Genomic DNA, 19,187 nt, shown 5'->3' with positions numbered 1-19,187 from the left:
TATACTTATACAAGTAATAAACTTATTTGGCTCGCAAGTTGAATCAAGTTTGGCGTATGAAGCCTGTGTTTTGTGTTCGTTTATTAAATGATCTGCATTTTATATTTGAATTCATTCTAGCTTGTTTAAACGCAACTTGACTCAATTTGATAGCGTGCTATCTAATGTTGCTTATAGCAACTCTCATCTATACACATTCTAACGATTTCAAAAAACCTCAACTCATTAGAAAATTTAGCTATATTGGTTAAACAAATAATTTACTAAGGAATCCAAAATCTAGAGTGACTAAACCCATACACATATGATGTGTGGTAATGAAATATGAACAAGCATTATAAATCTTTAAAACTATGCTATGAAATTTATGTTTCTTGAAGTTATGCACTAGTTTTCAAGATTTCTTTCGTTGTTCTTTTTTGCCATATATTAGAAAAGATTTCTTGTCAAATGTAAAACTAGTGTTCTTAATACGTACAAAAGATAAAGTGGATCATTTAATAAGGAGATATAAACGTGGGGTTCATATATTTCAGTGACGTCTGGTCGTAATCAATCATTTCAAAATACGAAAAACTTAAAAATATATACAAAAGTTCCACATTATAATAAAATCAACAAAATCATTGTAGTCTATTAATCGAAGGGTTACGTTACTAATCAACCGGCTGTAATTTGAAGTTATACTTCCATATAGGGGCGTATGTTTTATTGTTCACGTCCGTAGTGGATCACTTTGTATGAAACTTTATACGATTGAATAGAGAATCAAGATGCTCGTACGTATACAACATTTATAAGCAGGGGCGTATCTACATTTAGAGCCGGAGGGTCGGCCGACCCCTGTGAGAAATTTTTTTTAGTAGTATATATGTATTAAAATCTCGATCGACCCCTGTGAAATTTTGACATCGACCCCTGTGGAATTTCGTGAACGACAAAAAGACCCTGTGAAAATTCAAGAACAACTCCCATGAAAATTCGAGACCGGCCATAATAAAATATAAACTTACAGATTTACATTTATAATTATATAAATGTATATAAATAACTAAATTTGAGTTTAATTGAAACAAATTTAAGCCCAAATACTCAATCAATCTATTCCTAAGTTTTAAGTCCAAGCCCAAAACTCTCAACCCAATATACATATATCTAACTTATTAAAAAAAGGTTACAATGACGCAAGTAATTTGTTAAGTGAGTTCAACGGATTATAAGTGTTTTAATCTTCAAAGAAAATGTTTCGACTTCCTACATACGTTGGTTTGCTCACCAACTTCATTTCTATTGGTTTATCGTTTATTGAGGCTAGCTCTCGTATTACCCGTCGCAACTGCAAACGTTGAAAATACTTTTCGTGAAGTCTGATTTGCGTAATAATATGGGTGATAAGAATCTAAACAATAGTTATATTTGTTTTATTGAAAAAGACACGTGTACAATATGATATTTTTGTTAAGCTTCAAAAAATGAAACCCTTAAAGAACAATTTTTAACGTGACATTTTATTTATGTATTTCTAATGAAGTTTCACATATTTTTTTTGTTGATTATCTTTTTACTATATTACTCGAGCCGGCTCAACTCTAGCCGATAGGAGAGGCCCAACTGGACCAAAAAATTATATACCGATTACTTGACACGGGCGGTCGAAACGGATCGGAAAAAAATTATGTAGTGATGGTCACTTGAATATCGACTAAAACTTTTCCGACCCCTGTAAAAAAATTTCTGGATCCGTCACTGTTTATAAGCCCATATAGGATCGACATGCAACTTTATTGTATGACTGTATATATATAAGTGTATACGCTCATTTTAAAATGCTATTAGCCTACATATGTAATCTAGTGATCTAGTGGCTTGATTGATGTGATAACTAGATGTGTATAACCATCTTGTGACACGATAATAAATGTTCCTATAAATTAGCAAAAAAATGGTGTATACTTTGTTGTACACAACTATCTTTGTTTTTTTTTTCTCCATAGTGATTTTCGTACAAATTAATGATTCCTGGTCGTGAAGAATTCTAATATAATCTAAAGAGTTATATGCAAAAAAGAAATCAGTTTTAAGTTTTTTTAAATTCAACATATGTTTATATTGGTTATTTAACACATTTAATTAAAACGGGCCATCTTTGAGTTGTATAAAAGTTTTACTGGATATATATTGACATGTCAAATGTATTGTTATAGACATCATAAGTCGATCGTGAACATGAGACATACTAGGTCATAAGAAAAACCGTTCCTCAAATGTCGTCAAGGCATTTTTGCGTAATGATTGTGAAAGAGAGAAAAACTTCCAAGTTAAGTATGCTCGGGTAGGGGTATAACCAGGATGAGATACCTATGAAAAGTCTTGGACAACTAAAAATAAATTCGTAAGTTATTTATGGACAATGTGAAAAATATTAAGGTATAAATTACAAATGTGAAAAATATTCAGGTACAAGATGATGGGTATAACAAATGATATCAAATTCACTCTTATGCCACCTTGGATAGTGGATTAGTGGGCAACCTCATCGAGAATGTTGAGTACACGCGAGTGTTTAGTGGGTCATTTTAGCAAATTCTATATATCTGATTAGGATGGTGAGACAAACTTTATTAAGGATGATGAGTCCATAATTGTAACATCATAGGCAAGTTTCACATCGGCAGTGATTAGACATGAAACTACTTAGTTCATAAGAAATGCCAGACCTCAAATATTACCAACGTGTTTAACCGTAGTGACTATAGATGGAATGAAAACTCTACATTTAAGCATACTCAGATAAGAGTTTTACCAAGACAAGTGACATCTCGGGAAATGTTCACTTAGGCAAACAAAACAAAGCACAATCGATAAGTAATATGACTGTGTTTATACCCAAAAACCTATCACGATTGACATCATGAGTATAAACATTATCTTATTTCATCATAATATTAACTTATCATTATCTTTCAAACTTCACACTCAAATGGCTCCCTATCTAAGCTCTCATTAAATGTACCTGTACTTCCGGCAACAAAAGCATAAATTTAACAACACTCTATTATGGAGTCAAAGTAGATAAATAAATGTGTAATTAGTTAGTACATTGTATAAGTATATAACTTGAACATAATTAGTTAGGCGATTAATAAATATACAACATCATTATACTTAATTACCATTAGGGAGAGAAGAAGAAGAACTAGAAGCACCTGAACTAAAAGACACTATAGTATGATCAATAATCGAAACACCACCGCCACCACCATCACCACCGCCACTGCCACCAGATATCCCAACAAGCAAATCAACAAAAGCACCAACAATAAACTCATAATTATCCTTCTCATTCATCTTCAAATACCACCACAACAACTCTTCTAAACACTCCCAATCTTTCAACTCATGAATCTCCACCATCTCTTCCATTGATCTCTTGAAATCGACATAAGGATTCCCCGACTCCATCACCATCGCCACACTTTCTTTATACGACAAATCTGCAGAATAACGAAAACCTCGTATGGTATAATTTTGCAATAAAATACTAAGGGTGTGTTTGGGATTCCTTATTTTACCTTCTAATAACTTATTTAAGCCATAAGTTATAAGTTACAGAGTTTTAACTTATGACTTATACACTCATAATCTTTTAACTTTTTCAAACACCTTATAACTTATAATCTATAACGTATGACTTAACCCTAATAATATAATCTCACCAATATTATTATTCTCCGACGTGCATGGCCCACCACTGCCTTGAGTTATAAGTAAAGAGCTTGTGGAATCCGGTTCAAAGAACAACCGTTCGGACCGGGCTTCACGGACAATGTTTTCCACGGCAGAGGAGTCTGACTCAGACGAAACACTACCGGTTTCGGATGAGTTAGTGAATAAAGAACCAAGTGTAATGAGCTCCACATCCGGTTCAACCGGTGGTTCTTTGTTAGGGTTTATAAAAACCGGATCTTGGTCAGTGGTGGCTCGGAAAGATAGGGTTTTGGGATGGTCATGGCAGGAAGGCCATAAACATAGTTGTTTGTGCTTGTTAAGTAACAACATAGAAGGTATTATATTATTCATGTTCATCCCCTTTTAGTCAAGTGGTGTATGTATGTGTGTGTGTGTATAAATCTTAGTTGTATGTGTTGAAATCCATACTTTGGTTTGGTATTAATGGTGAGTATAGATGGAGAAGAAGTGAGAGGTGGGAGGGTAAAGAGGCTGGTAGAGACACTCTTGTGTGTAATTAATGTTGTTGGTATATGTTTTTTAATGCATCATATACTTTCTACCAAACTTTTTACTTAAATTTATTATAAAAAAAATCATATAGAAGTACAATATTTGTTTTGGTTTTGAAATGCTATAGAAGATTTTTTTTGAAATAACTTCACTATAAAAGTAGTTTCTTCGTTAAGTTTATCCGTCACGTGTTTGATCATGATAATCGTAGGTTGGAAAACTTTTATTATGAATAGCACTTTTTTAATGCCAATAAAGATCAAGATATTCAGTTGTTCGACGAGCTATTCTGGAGAAAATAACCAAATTAACGGGTTGATTTATCAAGAAGGACGTTTTGATAACCTCTTGTTTGTGTTCGTTACATGTTTCATAAGATGGGACCTGAGACAACCTATCATTTACTTGTGATCATATGAAATTGCCAACATGGTTTGGACTTTGATAAGTCAATGGTGCAAAATTCAACATTTGTACGTGTTTTCATCATAAGACTTAACCAATATATGTATGTACAACTATGTTTCGGGTTGTAAAAAAAGATAAAAGATTATAGGCGTGACTACAAGGGTGGCGTGTATCAGCATTTGGAAGACTCAGAAAAATAAGGCATTCAACAATAAAAAACAACGATCAACACAATCGTCTAGACGATACACAAAAATTAAGTTTTTTTGGGTGAAAGGTAGAGCAAAAGATATCTCCATAATTGAAAAGTTGACGTAATTTTCAATTATTTATAAGTTCATTGAACCATGTAAGTGCATTTGCGGGGTTTTGGTAAACGTCCTCGTTTATGTATGTAAACGTTGCCATTTTATAAAAAGATAGTTTGTTGTTATTATACTTGCACATAAATTGATGTTGATGTTTTGGAATTTATAAATTAATGATTTATTTCTTCTTAGAGGATTTTAGGAACTTTGTGAAGAATTATAAAGTTATTTTATTCAACCAAAGGATTGAATTTAGTAGTACAAACAAGACACAATAAATTATGTTCCGTGATGTGCTGTAACAAGTATTATCTTTTTGGATTTTCCTGTTCACACTTGTCATCGTTACAATTTTTGGAAAAAGTTACAATTTTAGTGTAAATGTACACACAAGTAAAAAACTTTTTCATTTTTCAAAAACTGAGTTTTATATTTATTAAGTGTTATAATGGTACTAAAATGTCCAGTCTAGTAAGTGCAAGCTCATTACCTATTAACCCGTTAGGATATTGACGTGTTTCCTTTCTTTAAAACTTTATAGGCAGGCAACCTCACTTGTTTATTTCTTAAGTCTGATAAACGGTACTTAAAAGTCTGGTCTAGTAAGAGCAAGCCCATTACCAATTGACTCGTTAGGATATTGACGTATTTTCTCTCTTTAAAATTTTATAACCTCATTTGTTTAGAGGCTCTTCTTATATTTTCCTTCGCTCTTCTAAAGCCATGTATTTTCTAACTAGTTGTTTCATGATGTTACAACTTTGTTCATGCTCGATAAGATGAGACAACACTGCTAAACTATCGATATAACTTCAAATAAGAAGAATCTTACACTCTACTACTTAATTTTCGGTTCTAGCTTATGCGGGTTTTTGTCGCAACAAAAACTATAGTACCATCAATCTTTTTCCTATAGGTGTGAGTTGGAAAGTTAAAAACAATGTTAATTCCTATTTCTAGCAACAGTTATGAACTTTCCCTAAGTTGGTAACAATCTTTAAATAACTCTTATAAATATATCATCGCTATACCTCACGGGTGGCAGTGGCCAGTGGGTAATCGGTCATATGTAAGTAATTCTAATATATATGTCACATGTGGATTTCTATAATTTTAGTTGAATAGTTGTTTATGTAATCTGATAGCTAGACTCAAACATGTATGATTTATCAATCTTTTTTAAGCTTTAAAATACTATAAATAAAAATTGTTGTTGAACCTATTATCATCTTCTCTCAACCACCATGACATCAACCAGAACCTAAACGCACAACGGTCCAACCTTCGTGACATTGACGACCACCCAAAAATGGCACCACAACTTAATTAAACCCCCCTTAAATAGCAAAAAAGACACGTAGGCACACCTAAGCCAAAATGCACCAATCTAAAATAAATTTGTATCGGGAATTATTTAAATCAAATTTGTAGATTGTTTAAAATTATATAATACAATCAATTAGCTAGATTGTTTAGAATTATTTAATAAATTTGATATAATTGATATTTTATATTTTAAAGAAAATTTCCCGTGTGTAATAATATTTTTTTTTCTGAATTTTGGGACTTACATTATAAAAATATAAGTAAACGGAAATATGGAAATTTTGCTATTATGTTACCCCGGATACCCTGTTTTCATTCGTTGGTTGTTACAAAATAATACAATCAATTAAATTCAACGAGTTTTATGTATGTATTTATCTCGCTAATTTCTTTGAATTTTGTGTTAGGAGAAACCAAATATATTAAGTTATATTTTCTTAGTGACAAAATTAAAAATAAAAAACCAGCAAGATATTAATTAGAAACAAAGATGTAACATGTTGCAACTATAAATCAAAATTACACTACGAAAGCCAATCCAAGGCATTCGTTTTTGCTCTGTGTTCACTTAATTTATCGATGTTTTCTTTTAACACATTACTTTCATAATATCAAACTGTAAAAAAAGTCTAATGTTTTAAGAATTTAGTCTTTTTTCAATATAAAGTCCGTGAATGACTTGTTTGTTGAAGTTGAATAAAAATAGTCCGAGGTTACTCAAGATTCTCAAATGATAAATTATCACCACAATCTAGCTTGCCAATGTTAATGGCTATAAGACCATCCTAGTCAATGCCTGTGGACGATCTAAAAGAGAGGAGGGGAGACGGGTAAATCTGATATGAGTGGGGAAGAAAGGGTGAGGGACGCCCAAGCCGAGTCGACCTGGATGAGAGAGCCCAGCCCTTCCCTATAATAACTAGCCAATTTAAGTTGTAAGATGTAAACATTGTTGGGGTAAAATATTTAGTTGTCAATATTTGAGATATAGGAAAATATATAGTAAAACCTTGAGAGACGTTAATTAGCAATCTAGTTTGGAAGCAGAAAAGGTGTTGCTTTCAAGAAATAACTAGGACATACAATTTTATTTCAAGTTGTTGGTTTCTAGTATGTAAAATTGTAAATCATGTTCTTGGTTTTGAACTTTTGTTTATAAGGTTATTATTAGTATCAGTTCATGCTGAACTGATGGTTTGTCCTTAGTATAAGAACATAACCCGGAACTTAACATGAACCCACATTATCCATCACTCTATCGGTTCCCCCAAGTTTGTATTTTGAATTATTGTAAACTTAGTCAAATATCTGTTTTTTAATGTTTCCTGTAAATTACTTTGTAACAATCCTATTATTAAGCTTCATATTTGTATATGTACATTATCAGTATTATTGAAACCAGATCATCTTTGGTTGACCAATTTATACTAGAAACACGAATTCTAGAATTTGGATTGCAAGAGAAGTCTCACTTGCTGTTCTTGAGTCTTGTATTCACATTTTGTAATTATATTAAGTAATAGTCAATTAATAATAACAATGCAACTACTTAAGACTTCCATGAGCAGCAATGAATCTAGAAAGTCTATTGGCAACTACACATATCAGTAACTTTTAAGAAAACCAATAACAAAACACGAGATATGAGCCCTCGTGTGCATTCATAAGTAAATCAAAAATTTTAACCAGCAGACTACAAATTTTAGAGAATATATGATAACATTAGTTTCTCTTCGAAAGTTTTAAGTTGATAAGTCTACATAGATCATCAAGCTCTGCTTCCTTGTCCTTCAAGTCAGCAATTGCAGCATCAGGGTGTTCATCAAGCCACTTGATCGCCTCCTCAACCTGGTGATCTATGTCTTCTAAGTCTTTTACACTAAGCCCCCTCCGCCTAAGCTTCATTCGAAAATTGTAAACTTTGACCTTGTCTCTTACTTTATAAATGTAGTCGGATAAAGCTTGATGGCCCTTAACCTTCTTCATGTGCAGTTCATCCTCCAACTTATATCGTTCGGCATCTTTAATCATCTTCTCAATCTCTGATTTTGTCAGACTGCCATTGTTAGTGATCTTTATTGAATTGTTTCTTCCACTAGTTATTTCTCTGGCCGAGACATGGAGAATCCCATTGGCATCTATCTCAAAGCATACAATTGCCTTCACTACACCCCGTGGAGCAGGAGGAATGCCAGACAGACAAAATTTTGACAAAAGATAGTTTTCCGAGCTCTTGGCTCTCTCACCTTGATACACCCAAAGATCCATACTAGTTTGATTGTCACAAATGGTATAATGTGTACTTTCCTTCTTGGTTGGTATAGGCGCGTTTTTTGGAATTAAAACAGCCATAACATCATTATGACATCCAACACCAAGAGACAAAGGAGTGACATCAATTAGTGCCAGAGCCTGCACATCTTCACCACCCACACCACTTATGTTTGCAGCCAAAACCCCCGCACCATACGCAACAGCTTCATCAGGATTGATTCGCTGACAAAGCGGTTTTCCATCAAACAACTCCTGCAACAGTTCCTGTATCTTAGGTATCCGGGTCGATCCACCTACAAGAATCACCTCATTAATAATATCCTTACTCATACTCACATCTCTTAAACAACTTTCCACAGTATCAATACACTTCTTGAACAACTCCATATTAATCTCTTCAAATTTAGCCCTAGTAAACTTTGCAGAAAAATCAATTCCGTTAAACAAGCAATCAATATCGATATTAGTTTGAAAGGTTGTTGAAATGATTCTCTTAGCCCTCTCACAATGAACCCTCAACCGACCTAAAGCCTTTAGATTGTTACTTATATCGGCTCTATGTTTTCTTTTGAATTCACGAACAAAATAACTCACCATTCTATTATCAAAATCCTCACCTCCCAAATGCGTATCGCCACCCGTCGCTTTAACCTCAATGATTCCCTTATTGTCGATGGTGAGAATGGAAACATCAAAAGTACCACCACCCAAGTCAAAAACTAACACATTCATCTTCCCATCTACGCCCGCTCTCTTGTCTAATGCATATGCTATAGCAGCAGCCGTAGGTTCATGAATCATGCGCAAAACCTCAAGTCCAGCAACCGTAGCGGCATCTTTCGTTGATTGACGTTGCGAATCACTGAAATAAGCAGGAACGGTGATAACAGCCTTTTCAACACTCGTTCCCAGAAATGTCTCCGCGATGCCTTTCATCTTGGCTAAAACCATAGAAGATATTTCTTCAGCAGCAAATTCTTTGTTTTCATTCTTGTATGTCACTACAATTTTGGGCTTGTCGCCGCTGCCGGCCACTACTTTGAAAGGCCACAACTTCATGTCTTCTTGAACTATTTTGTCACTTGCTTTTCTTCCAATCAACCTTTTAACATCTATTTCATGTAACATGGTAGCTTAAACAGTTAAACATTCAAAATATACAACAATATTTGTTAAGCGGCTAAATGAAAGAAATGTGACTAACCGAATACGGTGTTGGTGGGATTAAATGCAGCTTGGTTCTTGGCAGCATCACCAACCAAGCGTTCCGTATCGTTGAATGCGACGTACGATGGTGTGATACGGTTTCCTTGATCATTTGCTATTATCTCAACTCGGTTATGCTGCCAAACAGCTACACACGAGTAAGTTGTTCCAAGATCAATACCAATGGCTGGAACTTTACCCCTGGTTGACATATTCTAAAGGTATAAAGAAATTATAGTCTATATTGCAATGCAAAGATTATGTAGCACTTTGCTTATCTCACTGTAATTTATATTCAACTAATCAAATCATCCAATGGTGGTACCAACCAAAAGTTGCAACTCTTGGTGTCTGGTAACTGATTTTGTGGTGACTTTTCAGCTCTAAATGTCTTGGGACTTGAGGTATTCACTAGAGGTTATGATGTCCATGTTTGCCTTTGTGGTGATCAGTTTGTGTAAATAAACACATTTATGTAACTAATTAGCTATTGAATTTGTTGGAAAAGCTGTTGAACATATTGTATTTTTAACAATTTTCAACACGGATAATTTTATGTATATTTGATATATATAATTAATATATGAGTTTGTGTTACCCTTGCTTCACAACGAGTTAAAATATTTCCGAAGTTTAGACATGATTAATGGAATATTGATGCTCAAAGCGAAGTTGAGAAAGAGGCAACATGAAAAAAGTTGTACCACGTGCGGGTAAACAAATCTTGAAATGGTTTATAAGGAGTCAAGATATTCATCAAATTTGCGTTATAGTTTATGTGAGAGTGTTACGACTCATATAATAAGAGCGTATTAATATAATCATTTTAAAAGAAGGGAACATACGAAAGAATTGAGGTGATTTACTCTTTTTAAATAATATGTTAATATAATCATTTTACATCGACTAACAAACATTTTCAATGTAGCTTGGTGCATGGAACATATAACTCTCCTATCTACTATATTTCAATATTAAATAACAAATTAATATATTTAGTCCATATGCCCACATGACCCCTATGTTGACCCAAACAAAACAAATTAACAAACAACACGAGATATATATCGGAGGATAATTTGTGACTCTTTTATTATAATCAAACTACCAGTTGCCCGCGTGATGCAGCGGTATACGCGTAAACGCAACCGGTGTTAGTATGTTTGTAACCTCACAACGATACGTGCGTAACCCGACGGTGGTATGCATTTAACGTGGTGTCGGGAGTGTAACCGGTGCCAGTAAGCGCGCCATATAATGCCTATATGTGAGCAAGTATAAACAATGTCATCCACGTAACTGGTGGCGACAAACAAGAAGAAAAAGTGAAATGTACAGTAATTTCAAATAAACTACTTTTTAACCCAATCCATTTTGACGGATATATTCCGACCCGAAAATGTTTTAACCCAAAGCCCGTTTTGACATGAACCTTTTCGATTTAAACTCATCCCGGCATGAACTAAATTAACCCTTTTTGTATTAACTTGCTCCAACCCTAACTCGTTCCAACACTATTAGCCTAACATGCTCGATCCAAACCTAATAAACTATAGCAATATTATATTCAAAATAAAGAGAATAAAATAAGCGTTTTTATGGTGTAACTTTTTAGAAAAAAATATTAACTTATGAAAAAGTTACGATCGTTAAAAAGTCATAGGGTAGTTGATTTATAATTACGAGGAAATGTGTAAATATTTAATATATTAACAAAACTTGTTTGAAGTTAAAGGGTCATTATTGTATATTATTTTTGAATATGCAAAGACTATTTTACCCTTACATTCTTAAAATTTTATGCATTGTTACTTGTACAATATACAACAAAAGTGGTACCTTTTAAAATTTAAGAGGCCTCTCACTCATATATTATATATAACTAAATGGGTACCCGCGCGATGCAGCGGGAAATATAGACCTTGGTAATCACGTAGATTTATGGGTGTTTGCTGTGTCGTTTGTAACCGAGATACCATTTATTGTTATAAGTGGATCCATAGCTCTTATTTTAAACTCAATTTAATATCGTAGTCCAAATGAAAACGGAACCTAACCATTGTTAATGGTTTGGTGTTGGGTTTCAATTTCAACGGTCTAGTTTCAGTTTTCGGTGACCAAAAACCGTTAATAATGGCTTGGCTCATGGTTTAATTTAAAATCATCAAAACCGAACGGCAAATGCCTATACGTAAAATTTTATTTTTTTTTAACTGAAAAGAAACTATGACAATATCCTACTCAAATTAAAGAGAATTAAATACTCGTTTTTATGGTGTAATTTTTTAAAAAAACATTAGTGTATGAAAAAGTTGACCGTTTAAGAATCGTGGGAGTGTATGGGTTAAAAATGAAATTATAAAGAATAAATGGTTAAAGATGAAGGACCAAATTTATAACTATTGTTTAAATTTATAAAAGTTGATTAAAGTTGAGGGAACAATTTTGTAACTATTTTTAAGAAAAATAGAAAACACGTGAAATTTAATGATTGAATGACCACTTTGTCCTCTTTTTAGTTTGTACCTTGTGTTTAAACAATTGTAAATTCCTTAAAAATCCACCGTCTTAATTTGCCCATGACTTCCACATTATATAGAGTATAGATAAGCTTACAAAGAAAAAGCAGTTGTAGATGCATATTTATAGTTTTGCTAAATTTCTCTTGTAGACAAAATTTACTAAACTTTTTTTTCAAGCAATTAAAACTTTTTTAAACTCATTACAATTCAATTAACTAAAATAAAACATAACAAAATAAACCATTAACTTTAACAATAATTCAAGATTAATCTTCATTTCCCTAATGTCTTGGTTGTAGTTTTTAAAATTGTCTTTTTAACAGCTTTAGTTCAAATAGTTGTCGGGGGACTTCAAAGTATTATCACCCGCATAAAACTCACCATATCCAAGTTCGTATCGTCGAACATGTTTTCCCATATTTGTGGCATACGCTTGTTGGAATCAAATCGGGACCCTAGAAGATTTTCATAAAATTCTTGCCACATGCATCATTAAAACCGTAATTTATTTTTTTTGTCTCATACTTAACCCAACTAGCATCTACAACCGAGCCAATAATCATTCACAAGTGTAGTTTCTTAACACAAGTTTCTCTCACCAATTAATTAATTCCAGTTTAATATTAAAAGTACAAGAACTTAATTTAAAATAAATGTAAATACACGGCGTAAAAGTGTAAAATAAATCTTATTCTCAAGTTAAAAGTAAAAAAAACCCTCTTCTTTGCTGCCGTCTTCCGCTGCTGGCTGTCGTGTTCGATGCTCTCCGTTCGTTTATTACCTCCCTGATATATATTTTCATTAACTTATTATCCTCCAATGTTTGCTTATATATATGATTAAGTAGTTGTTTGATTAATGTTTAACAGTTATTAAACATATAGAATTTGGTTGTCTAGTTAGACTTTTTTTCCTCTAAATACTCAACTGGATATGATATTCTAGATATGCTTTTGGACATCAATTATTTTAAACGATTTGGTAAAATAAGTTATTAATAAGACTATCTATTTCATAAGCTGTTTAAGTAAGCAATTTAGAACACAAACACTTAATAATCTTACTAGTATTAATTATGTGATTTAGTTAATTCCACTGAAATCTTGATTATAATTTATTTATCTTTTAGAATATGTCAGCAGCAAGAGGTAAAGTTGCAGCCATTGGCATCGATCTTGGTACCACGTACTCATGTGTGGCTGTTTGGCAACATAACCGCGTTGAGATTATAGCAAACGATCAAGGTAACCGAACCACCCTCTCGTATGTTGCTTTCAACGAAACTGAGCGCTTGGTCGGGGATGCTGCCAAGAACCAGGCTGCTTATAATCCCACCAACACCATCTTTGGTTAGTCACTTTCCATTCTTCCACCGGTTAACTAACTTTTGTCGCCTTTCTAATATTTAAACCTTAAACCGTGTTTCATGAAACAGGCGTCAAACGATTAATTGGAAGGAGGGCAAGTGACGAAATAGTTCAGGAAGACATGAAGTTGTGGCCTTTCAAAGTCGTGGCTGCGAGCGGTGACAAGCCAAAGATTATAGTCACATACAAGTACGAAGATAAAGAACTTTTTGCTGAAGAAATATCGATTTTTTTTTTAAAAAGGGGGGCTAAATTACAAGGATTAATCACTTGGGGGTTGGAAAAATATTTTTTTCAAAAGGGGTGCTGCCTCCATTTGTAATGGCGGGGAGTTTTAAAAATATAGGGGTGTCAGAGTTAGTTAGAGAATGTAAGAACTTTTAGATGTACGAGGTATCTCCCCTCCATTATCAATGGCGGAGACTGCAAAAGTATCTCCCCTCCCTTTCTAACGGAGGGGAGTCTGAAAAAGTTATCTCCCCTCCATTTGTAACGGCGGGGAGTTTGCAAAAGGTGGAGGAGACTTTTTTTAATATCAATTTAAAATTAATCTTACACAACTAGGTTCAAGATTTTTAAAGCTAAAAATTTAAAAATAATATTAAGCTACAGTTTTTTTAGTAAACTTTGTGTGTATTTACTTAATAGTCATACGTGATTTTCTTAACTAATTTTTTTCTTGACTAAATTTTTTTTACGTGAGTACTTTGCAACGCATGAAACGAGATCTAAAATGAGGTTCATACATGAGAGATAACTGTCTTCAAAACAGGCGGTTCAAGATTATGATAACTGAAATTTAAAAACTATATAGCAAAATAGGCATAACTTCAAATTTTAAAATAGCATCAACCCTCAAAACTTTTGTATAAAAAAAACATTTTGCGGACTCCCCGCCGTTACAAATGGAGGGGAGATAACTTTTTCAGACTCCCCTCCGTTAGAAAGGGAGGGGATATACTTTTGCAGTCCCCGCCATTGATAATGGAGGGGAGATACCTCGTACATCTAAAAGTTCTTACATTCTTTAACTAACTCCGACACTCCTATATTTTTAAAACTCCCCGCCATTACAAATGGAGGCAGCCCCCTTTTGAAAAAAGTATTTTTCCAACCCCCCAAGTGATTAATCCTTGTAATTTAGCCCCCCTTTAAAAAAAAATCAGAAATATCTTCCATGGTTCTAGCCAAGATGAAAGCCGTCGCAGAGAAGTTTCTAGGATCGAGAGTTGAAAAGGCTGTCATCACTGTTCCTGCTTATTTCAATGATTCGCAACGACAATCAACCAAAGATGCTGCAACGGTTGCGGGACTTGAGGTTCTACGCATGATCAATGAACCTACGGCTGCTGCAATTGCGTATGACTAGACAAAAGAGCTAGTGTAGACGGTAAGATGAATGTGTTAGTTTTTGACTTGGGTGGTGGTACTTTTGATGTCTCCATTCTCACCATCGACGATAAGGGAACCATTAAGGTTAAAGCCACGGGCGGTGACCCACATTTGGGAGGCGAGGACTTTGATAACAGGATGGTGAGTTATTTCGTCCGTGAATTCAAAAGAAAACACAAAGCGGATATTAGTAATAGCCTAAAAGCTTTGGGTAGATTGAGGCATCATTGTGAGAGGGCTAAGAGAACTATTTCAACAGCCCTTCAGACGACAATCGACATTGATTGCTTGTTTAACGGAATTGATTTTTCTGCAAAGTTCACTAGGGCTAAATTTGAAGAGGTGAATATGGAGTTATTCATGAAGTGTATGGAAACTGTGGAAACTTGTTTGGGAGATGTGAATATGAGTAAGGATAACATTGATGAAGTGGTTCTTGTAGGTGGGTCGACTCGGATACCTAAGATACAAGAACTATTGCAAGAGTTTTTTAATGGAAAGGCACTTTGCCAAAGAATCAATCCGGATGAAGCGGTTGCGTATGGTGCTGGCATTCTAGGTGCAAACTTAATTGGCATGGGTGATGATGATGTGCAGGCTCTAAAGCTAATTGATGTCACTCCTTTGTCTCTTGGTGTTGGATGCCATAATGATTTTATGTTTGTTTTTATTCCAAGAAACTCACCTATACCAACCAAGAAGGAATATACACATAAAACCGTTTGCGACAATCAAACTGCTATGGATCTTTCGGTGTATCAAGGTGAGAGATCCAAGAGCTCGGAAAACTATCTTCTGTCAAAATTTTGTCTGTCTGACATTCCTCCTGCTCCGCGCAAAGTGGTTAAAGTAACTGTATGCTTTGAGATAGATGATAATGGGATCCTTCATGTCTCAGCCAGAGAAGTAACCAGTGGAAGAAACAACGCGATAAAGATAGCTAGCGATGGTGGTGTGACAAAAGCGGAGATTGAGAAAATGATTCAAGATGCCGAACAATATAAGTTTGAGGATGAATTACACATAAAGAGGGCGAAGGCTCATAAAGCTTTAACCGACCGTGTTTATAATATAAGAACATACATTAAAGATTACAATGTTCGAATGAAGCTTAGGGGAACGGGGCTTAGTGCAGAAGACTTGAAAAGCATAGACCACCGGATTGAGGAGGCAATCGAGTGAATCGATGAACACCCTGATGCTGAAATTGTTGATTTGGAGGACAAGAAAGTGGAGCTTGACGACATAGGCAGAGTTACCAGGTTTAACTTGCACGAGATCATGAGACGTTCTTTTAAAAAAGTAGTAGTACTCTATTGATTATGATATATATGCAAACTTACAAACTTACTGTGTGCATATATATAAGCACACGACAAATTTTATATATTATTGTTTTGTTATAGGTTTTATGACTTATTTTGACTTATACAAATTAAATTGTTCTAACTCATGTAGTAACTCATGTAGTATACGTATACATAACATGCAACAAGTAAATGAAACCAATGTAGGTAAATTCACTTTAATCTAGCTTTTTTTACAATGACTACCAAATTCCAAACAAAAATAAATTAAAAGCATAAACTGATATGCTCAAAAAACAGGTATGCCATTTGGGGCTTAAATAATAGGGATGGTGAGAAGAGATATATTTACATCTCAGGGGGGCTATAATTAGAGATACCATTGTTTCTGGTACAGAAGTTCCTATAAAAATGGGAAATGCCATACCTTTGAGTGCGGTTTGAACTATTGATTTACGTAATTGGTGTTGGAATACCGTATGCCCGAGACACATAATTAGGTTAATGTGGCTAGCCGTGTTTGATCCAAGTCGGGTCATACCCAATAACGAGTTAGACACACACCAATTATGTATTTGTTAAGATAAGATCTATAAGACAAATACAGAACACGACACATTCAGAAAATCGGGTTTCTGAATACTTACTTGAAAGTGTTAAATAAATTAATTGGTTAATTTATTTATTCAAATAATTATTATTGGAATGATTATTTAACTATGTGTTCTTTTATAAAATGGTTTATAAAAGATGGGGTGTTTATATATTTTATAAAGTATAAAATATATTAAAATTAAAAATATATATATATATATTTTTGGGGCCGGTTTTGGGTGGGCCCCACACCCCAAAGTTTTGGTCAATATTTTGTCATGGATGTAGTGGAGGTTGAGTAATCTTCACTTGACCAAAATAAAACCTAACACATGACATGAAAAGATTTGATTGTTTTTGAATGAGATTATATATATTCAAACAAGTAACAATTAAGTCTTTCAAGTAAGCAAACCAACTCTTTCTTTCTTTCTTGGTTTTGGTTTTCGGCCAAGATCATAAGGAAGAGGCTCGGGTCTCGATTATTCGTGTTCAAGCTCCCTAACAAAGTTCGGTGTGTGTTGGAGGCTCGGGGTATCTTCCGTTTGAGGATTTTCCCTTTGAAAGTCTAGCATCAATATCATCATCTTCTTCAACATCAACTACACTCTTAAAAGGTTAAGAATGTAAGTGTTTATAGCTTTGATAGTTTAGTTTTCCCGTATCATTTGATCCTTGCTTCGGGTTTCTAATATATAGATTATTGGTAATCTTATAACATGAATAAATTAGGTTGTTCATGTACACATTTCCTATAAACTTGTAATATATACATATATAAACACATGGATACATATGTTTAGTTTGTTTATATCACGCTTCCGCCTTAATTGTGACTAGTTAAATGGTTAACTAAGTTTAAAATATCCATAGAAACCCAACAAATGGCATCAAGAGCCGGGATACGGGAAACTAAGCTTCGGGTTTTCGGTTTTATATTTTTCCCCTTGAAAGATTTTATACAAAAATTAACATGCATGATTTTTTTGTATTTAATCTTGTTATAATTTTTGGCTTTGTTCAAAAAAAAATATATATATATATATATAAAACCGAGTAAATGGGCCGAAGCCCAATTCGGGTGATATTGGGCCGAAGCCCACTTGTTTTGGTTATTGGGCTAACCGAAAAAAAAAGGGGAGAAAGTGAAATGGGCCGAAGCCCATTTTGGTTAAATGGGCCGAAACCCATGAGACCTTTCATTGGGCCGAAGCCCATGTGTTTTGGACATGTGGGCCGAAGCTCATAATCAAGTTATTGAGTCAAGCCCAAAATGGGTTGGGCTAGGCTCGATAAAGTCAAGGGGTTTTGGAACGGGTTCCTAAGACATAACGGGTTATGTTTGTTAAAACTAGACCGAGCCGTAGACCAAATGGATGTTTGTTGTGATTGTGATTAATTATTCAAAGTTTCGGTTTGTAATAATTAATTAGGGGCAATTTTGTAATTATTTATTCATATGGGTATGTAATAAATAGATTATTTGCAATATCTTTATTTTATAGAAAAATGTATTAGGACATTTGTTTTGTAAAATTAAAGAAGGTTGCAAAATTGGAAGCTAAGGTCCAAATTACAAGCCCATTGGATCACAAAAGGGGTTGAAGAAGATGCTCGACGTTTTTGGATGCGGGATCGAGTGGGAGCTACAACATCCATGTGTCATGTGTCCCTTAGGATCGGACCTAAGACACACACTTGTTTCGGCTAACAAGTGTGGTCTAACTTAGTGGCTCGTGTCTAGTATAATTGTGTATGCTTGTTAATTGATTGTTTGATTGTGTGGTTGTTAGATATTAGGATATCAACTTCGTCACATAGAATTAATTAACAAAGCATAAAACGGGTTCTAACAATTATCGGTAATCACGTGACACGTAGTTTAATAAAATGGATTTATTAACTAGCCGTCTCCGCCCATAATAAAATGGTTTTATTATAAATTAGAATTTTGAAAATGGTTTCAAAATAATCATGTTACTAAATGCATGTTAGAACATGATTTAAAGTTTTACAACTAGAATTATTAAAACTAAAAATCCCTTTTAAAATTAAGGATAACAAGTTAAACACCATCCTTTTGTATAACGCTTAACATATTAGTAAGCTCTTAGTGGGAAAAAGGTCACCTAACCACGTAGAGTAAATTAATATGTTGAGGTAATATTGGCATATAAATGGGAAAAAGGTCACCTAACCGTTTGTATGTTGATATTACAAGTTGATACAAGTAGGACGACT

General features: G+C 34.0%; 2 protein-coding genes and 1 pseudogene across 2 annotated transcripts; 1 reads left to right on the top strand and 2 right to left on the bottom strand.

The window, feature by feature from the left end:
- Window positions 1–3,150: 3,150 nt before the first annotated feature.
- On the bottom strand, window positions 3,151–4,460 carry LOC143535545 (transcription repressor OFP13-like). Its single transcript, XM_077029769.1, has 2 exons — window positions 3,717–4,460; window positions 3,151–3,494 (listed from the first exon to the last, which is right to left on the bottom strand). The coding sequence occupies exons 1-2, from the start codon at window positions 4,084–4,086 to the stop codon at window positions 3,166–3,168; spliced, it is 699 nt and encodes a 232-aa protein (XP_076885884.1). The 5' UTR covers window positions 4,087–4,460; the 3' UTR covers window positions 3,151–3,165.
- Window positions 4,461–7,972: 3,512 nt separating this feature from the next.
- On the bottom strand, window positions 7,973–10,130 carry LOC143535544 (heat shock cognate 70 kDa protein-like). The gene is made up of 2 exons (XM_077029768.1): window positions 9,763–10,130; window positions 7,973–9,670 (listed from the first exon to the last, which is right to left on the bottom strand). The coding sequence occupies exons 1-2, from the start codon at window positions 9,974–9,976 to the stop codon at window positions 8,007–8,009; spliced, it is 1,878 nt and encodes a 625-aa protein (XP_076885883.1). The 5' UTR covers window positions 9,977–10,130; the 3' UTR covers window positions 7,973–8,006.
- Window positions 10,131–13,203: 3,073 nt separating this feature from the next.
- On the top strand, window positions 13,204–16,365 carry LOC143535583 (heat shock cognate 70 kDa protein-like; annotated as a pseudogene).
- Window positions 16,366–19,187: the final 2,822 nt, after the last annotated feature.

The sequence above is a fragment of the Bidens hawaiensis genome, unplaced genomic scaffold (assembly GCF_021521415.1).
Source record: "Bidens hawaiensis isolate Kalapana, Puna unplaced genomic scaffold, B.hawaiensis_p1.1 tig00010569_1, whole genome shotgun sequence".
Lineage (NCBI taxonomy): Eukaryota > Viridiplantae > Streptophyta > Magnoliopsida > Asterales > Asteraceae > Bidens > Bidens hawaiensis.
Note: the sequence above shows the minus strand (reverse complement) of the source record. Positions and strands in the feature narration are given on the sequence as shown.

What these genes read in the sequence shown, in the direction of transcription:
- LOC143535544 (XM_077029768.1), bottom strand. Translation starts at nt 9,976, where the DNA reads ATGTCAACCAGGGGTAAAGTTCCAGCCATTGGTATTGATCTTGGAACA. An exon ending in TCCCACCAACACCGTATTCG is followed by an intron (nt 9,671 to 9,762) that starts GTTAGTCACATT and finishes TACATGAAATAG; the next exon opens with ATGTTAAAAGGTTGATTGGA.
- LOC143535545 (XM_077029769.1), bottom strand. Translation starts at nt 4,086, where the DNA reads ATGAACATGAATAATATAATACCTTCTATGTTGTTACTTAACAAGCAC. An exon ending in GTCGGAGAATAATAATATTG is followed by an intron (nt 3,495 to 3,716) that starts GTGAGATTATAT and finishes GTTATTCTGCAG; the next exon opens with ATTTGTCGTATAAAGAAAGT.